Source organism: Gracilinanus agilis, chromosome 2 (assembly GCF_016433145.1).
Source record: "Gracilinanus agilis isolate LMUSP501 chromosome 2, AgileGrace, whole genome shotgun sequence".
In the NCBI taxonomy this organism is placed as follows: Eukaryota; Metazoa; Chordata; class Mammalia; order Didelphimorphia; family Didelphidae; genus Gracilinanus; species Gracilinanus agilis.
This window is the reverse complement of record NC_058131.1, coordinates 104512810-104518809: the sequence shown is the minus strand read 5'-3', so window position 1 is coordinate 104518809 and position 6000 is coordinate 104512810. Positions and strand designations below refer to the sequence as shown.

The 6000-nt window shown below is 33.6% G+C and overlaps 1 protein-coding gene across 1 annotated transcript in view; it reads left to right on the top strand.

The window, feature by feature from the left end:
- Nucleotides 1-393: 393 nt before the first annotated feature.
- Nucleotides 394-6000, top strand: part of ASB3 (ankyrin repeat and SOCS box containing 3) — a 79844-nt gene continuing 74237 nt past the window's right edge. Inside the window, exon 1 of the mRNA XM_044660661.1 lies at nucleotides 394-589. Within this exon, the coding sequence (XP_044516596.1) occupies nucleotides 394-589 (196 nt within the window). The remainder of the gene's footprint in view (nucleotides 590-6000) is intronic.

Here is a 6000-nt window from a genome sequence, read left to right as displayed (position 1 = left end):
AATTTTATTTTTCTTGTGTTTATGGTAGTGGTGGTGGCAGTCAGGAATTGAGGTGAGAGGGTAAGATGAATGAATCTTTGCTTATTAAGACAAAATAGTAAAAAAAACCTAAAATAAGTGTCACTACAGTACTAATTAATCTTTTCAAAGAGAGATTTTTAGAATCTTGCTTTAGCTTAGGCTATAGATGGAAGCTCTAATCTAAAAGTAGGCTATTTTCCTTCTCTTCTTTTCTCTTGCCTAAAATGTCTGAGATGCTGGGCTAGTCCATTGGATGCAATTAATTTCTAAGTGCATTATTCTTTGTTACCCTTACAGAAATATATTTGTAGCACCATTGATAACTTATGAATCATTTTTCCCCTTTTTTATCTTCTAGATCAGTCTGAAGTAATGGATTTTACAGAGGCTTACTCAGATACATGTTCTGCTGTTGGCCTTGCTGCCAGGGAAGGAAATGTAAAAACCCTAAGGAAACTGCTCAAGAAAGGGTGTAGTGTTGATGTTGCTGACAACAGAGGATGGATGCCAATTCATGAAGCAGCTTATCACAATTCTGTAGAATGTTTACGGCTATTGATTCGTTCAGGTAAAGTCAAACTGAGGTATGGATAATTGGAATCATTGAATTGTTGCCTGATTTTATAGCTATTATCAGGAGTATTTTCTCTTTCATCTATAAATTAAATGCCCGAAGGGTCATTTGAAGGCTGTGGAATCCCCTGCTCTTCATATAAGAAGTAGTATTGTGCTGGGGAAAGATTCATGAAATGAATTTGTTTTTTTGCATAGGAATACTTGACTAACCTCTTTTGTTGTCTTAACCAAATAAAATGCCAAAAGGGAGTCAGGTATTTTATGTTTTAAATAACAAAAGGACAATTTGAAATAAGAGTGTATGCTTGTATTTAATATATATTGTTTTCCTTATTCTGGGCAATCTGGTCAGTTACTTCGATTTTATTATTGTTATGATTAAAATTGATATAGATGGATATAGATAAAAGTATAAATATTTTATTTAAAGCCATGTTGGTAAAACAAAGAAGACCAAATGCCTGCTAAGATCTAATTCAAATTGCCCACCATACCTTCTGCCCACCTGGCTGCCTAGTACCAAAGAGGGCATCTCCAAATGACCTCAGGAATCTTATACTGTTTGTCTATGTAATCACACTTCCTGTATTACAAGAGGAATCATGGGAAATGTAGTTTCAAAGTCCCCTTAACATCCACAGGAAGTCTATCTAAATATTTAAAACTTAATGAACCCTAAATTTCCAATATCACATTATCTTACTACATGTTCTTGTATCTGGCCCACAAGGTAATAAAATAATTAGGTGAATATTTGTTGCCAACATCAATAGAAAAAATAGTTGAGTAAGAAGACAATAACTTAGCAGTATGGCAGCTAATCACAGCTAGGTTTCTCCAAGTTCTATAGATTTCCTTTGGTTTACCTTCCTATCTTAGGAATTTGAAATTCATCCATAAAATATTTTGTACCCTTAGAGAGAGAGAGTGATTTTTCTGGTAATATGCTGTATGGTTTTGTTCTTACCAGTTAAGACACATTCTTCTTCTTTTTCTCAAATATTAAGAATTATTCATTTAAAAATAGCATTTCTACATATAGCAGAACAGAATAAAGATTCTATATGAAACTATAAATCTTATTTCATAATGTAAGTAAGCTTTTAAAAAAGGATATAATAAATTCTACATGTCACTTTCAAAACTGACCTGCTCGTCAGTTTTGCCTAAACTTTTTTCTATTCTTTTTATGTGCATTTACATTTTTTATGGTCTTCTAAAAAAATTGGTTAATTCTCTCTGCTGACCCTTTTGGTCAGTTAAAAACTGAGAGAAAGAAGAAAAAGTATCCTTTGTAACAAAAATCAGAGCCAAGCAAAACTTCACCTACCTGGTTACTTTGTCTAGAAATGTATTTCTGTTCACATTGTATTTGTTCTCTTTTTATTAGGAGGTAATATGTTTCATTATAAATCCTTTGGAGACATAGTGATCATTTCACTGATTAGATTTCTTTTCTTTTTCTTTTTTAAAACCCTTACCTTCCTCATTAGAATCAATACCATGTATTGGTTTCAAGGCAGGAGTAGTAATAAGGACTAGGCCAGCATTGGTGAAGGTTTTCAAGTTCATGTGCCCAAACTGCAAGTTCAAGCTGCCTGTGAGTCCCTTGCATTACCTCAGAGAGTGGAGGGAGGAAGGAAGTGCTTACTTTGGGTGGCTGGAGAGAGGGGCCAGGCATGCAAAAAAATGTCCTTGGGTCCTGGGAAAAGGGGATCTTAGAACAGCTCCCCATGCTAGCTGGACACACATGCCAATACTTTGCCAACGTTGGGCTAGGCAATGGGGGTTAAGTGACTTGCCCAGGGTCACACAGCTAGGAAATACCTGAGGGTAGGTTCGAACCTAGGCCCTCCTGTTTCTAGGCCTCAATCCACTGAGCCACCCAGCTGATCAGATTTCTTAAAGTAATTCAAAGTAGTTTTATTTTGCAGTGTTTTTTACTTCCCTCTGCCTCAGTTCATACTACCTGGGATTCTCCTTGAAATTGTTTATTTGGTTATTTATTATGGTATAATATTCTTACAATATTATATTCATATCACAATTTTTTCAGTCATTCCCTAAATGTTTAAGAAGCAATCTAAAGGATTCCTTTAGATTCAGGTCTTTTTATTTTTCCCCTCCATTTTAATTCCTATTCAGGATCAGGAAATTTGTTTTTCATGGGACAATAGTTTCTTATATTTTCCTTCCTCTTAATTTCCTTCCCTATCCCTGCTTGATTCCCTGCTGAGTCTGATGTATTTTTACTCTAAACTGTTTACATGTTTAGATGTTTGCATGTTCTGTGACCTTTGTCTCTGTAAGATTGCATTTCTCTGATATCTACTTCCTCCTAGTTTGTTTATTCTTCCACCCAACCATGAACAATTATGAGAAATAGCAAGTTCTATTCTTCTTCCTCTTTTCTACACTAGTGTTCTTCTTGCCCTTTCTTCTATTTTTCACTTTTTAAATCCTCAGAATAGAATACATGTTCTCTAGGGACCTTGTTTTTCTTATTTAACTCTTTCAATACCCTCTGAAGATATTAAAGTTCTGAAGAGATATTTATTTCTTCCTTTTAGAATATTAGTGCTATTTCATCCTAGAGGTCCTCCTTCTAGTCTCTTGAATTTATTTCCTCTGTACTCTTGTGTTTATATTTCAAAATTTTTACTCAGCTCAGGTTTTTTTCATTAGAAGTACTTGAAAGGTCTCCTATATTTAGGTGTGTTTGTATATATATACATACACACACACATATACACACATACAGACATAAAATTTTTTTCAGTTACATGTAGAAACTTTTTGGCAATTTAAAAAAATATTTTAAAATTAAAATTTTTTTATTCCCAACCCATCTCTCACTCCTTGAGACGGTGAAAAATCTGATCTTCTTTTCTTTTATAAAAGTCTCTTTTTCTCTCTATAGCATTATTCTTGCTTATAAGCCTATTATATCTTTTGCCTTTTGGAATATTGTATTACAAGATCTCTTCTTGTTTATGGTAGAACTTGCCAGCTCTTGTATGATCCTGACTATTGTTCCTTGGTACTTGAACTTTTTTATGTATATTTATGATTTTTTTCTTTGACACGTGGCTCTGGATTTTGGCCATAATATTTTGGGACTTTTCCTTTTAATGTTTCTATCAGTAGATTATCAGTGGTTTTTATCTTCACTGTTTCTCTGGTTCTTATATAGCTGGACAGTTTTCATTTGTGACTTCTCGAAATTTGATGTCCAAATTTTTTCTTTTATGCATAGTTTTCAGGGAGTTCAGTGATTATTAAATCATCTTTCTTGATCTTTTCCCACATCAGTTATTTATATCATCAAATATATTAATATTTTTTTCTATTTTTACCATCCTTTGAATTTGTCCTAATGTTCCCTACTCACTCATATCATTGCTTTCTATTTGAGTTATTCATTTTTTCAGGGAGCCAATTTCTTAAATAAAGTTTACTATTTTCTTTTTATTTTTTTCCTGTAGAATTTTTATTTCTCTTTAAAAAAATCTTTTGCTTTATTTCTTCTAGGTCAGTGATGGGAAAACTTTTTAAAGAGGGGGCCAAAGGAAAGGAAATACTCATTTGTTAGTCTGTTTCTAAGGTGACTCTTTCGAAGTTTCACTGTATTGTATCCTACTCATTGTATTTGTCAGATTAGGAATAATGTTGCCCAGCCAGATAGAACATTTCAGGGGGCCGCATCTGACTCCTGGGCTGTAGTTTGCCCATCACTGTTCTAGGTATTCATGTTGTCCATATGGAAAATTCATTTTTTCCTTTGAATTTCTGCTTGTAGTTGTTATAGAATTAAATTTGAAATAGTTTTTTTTATATTAGTGGGTTTTTTCTTTGTTTTACTCACCTCTCTAGCTTTAGTTCTTTAATGGAGGCATTGTACTAGGGCAAGACTCTGCTCTCTGAAGTTCTATTGGGTTGGGTGGTTGGTCCTTCTTGGTCTTGCCTGGATATTCAGGGTCCTCTCTGGTGTCTCAGGAATTAGGGTTAGGGAATTCAGAGTGTCTGACCCAGGGGCCCAACCAGAGTTGGAGTACTCCCATACCATATTGGTTACTATTGCTCCTCTGATCTTCCAAGGTCTCCACCTTGGGACTTTCTGATTCCCTTGGGTTGTTCTTAGGGGAGCTTTCTAACTTTGTTGCTTCAGGACATAGAGTTCTATTTTGACCTATAGCAGGTCATTTAGGAGGTTAGACATACCTGTGTTTGTACTGGTTTTGCCTGTGGCACATTTTTATATACCCAAGGGCTTCCTGTTGACTTTTTGTGCTGTTCTGGAGTGAAAGAAGTCATTTGGTGTACTCTCTCATTTGATTTCTTGATCATTATTTGGATTGGTTAGAGTAGACAACATGGTAGCTAGGCAGTTTGTCTCCAGTCAGGTTGCCTCCTCAGTTGGAAGTCCTCCCTTCTCTCAACTTAAAAAATAAATTGGATTATTCTTTGGCTCCATATTTTGATCTCCAAAATGCATTGTACCCTCTAGACTGAGTGCTATTGCATATATATTGTTCCCAATGATTCTTAAGCCATACTTCCTTCTCTTTGCCTGTTGAATTTAGTGTGTATATATATATATATACATATATATATATGTAAGAGGTTATTTTAAAAGTTTTATAATGTATTTTTACACTAATTATTTCTTCTCCAAGAACTATTTGTTCACTTAAAATATAATATATATATTTAAAATAAAAGTAGCTGTGCAATTTGATAGTATGATTATAAACAATAGATAATATAATATTTTAACCTTGTAGTTCACCTCCTTGAGAGCCTAAGGAAGTGTTTATAGATATAGTTCATGTAATTATACATATATATGTTTCTATTAAAAATTTTTTTATACTGAACTTAAACATCGAGTAAAATGAGTTACAGTTTGAATTAGGAGAATTGCAGTTGTCTGTTATGTAGAGCTTGCTTTTCTTTTTTTATGTATATAATACATTAAACCATATAACTTTCAAGCTGTCCTGCTTTTCTGTGATTCCTTCTGGATTTTTGTTTGTTCTCTTCTCACTTTTAGGAATACAGGAGGAATTCTTACCCCCATTCCTCTGCTCATTCTACTTCTCTTTTCATTTTGTAAAGAAAAAGAAAAAAATTATAAAAAATATTCGGACTCAGGCAAAACAAATTTGTTGTTGGTCATATACAAAAGTGTATCTCATTCTGCATCTTAAGTCTGTCACCTCTATTAGCATGTGGGTAATTTACTTCATCTTTAGTATTTTAGTACTGTGGTTGGTCATTTCATTGATAACAGATCTTAAGTGTTTCAAAGTTGTTTTTCTTTGTACTATTGTTATTGTATAAATTATTTCCTTGATTTTGTTCACATCACTGTATATCACTTCATGTAAATCTTCCCATGTT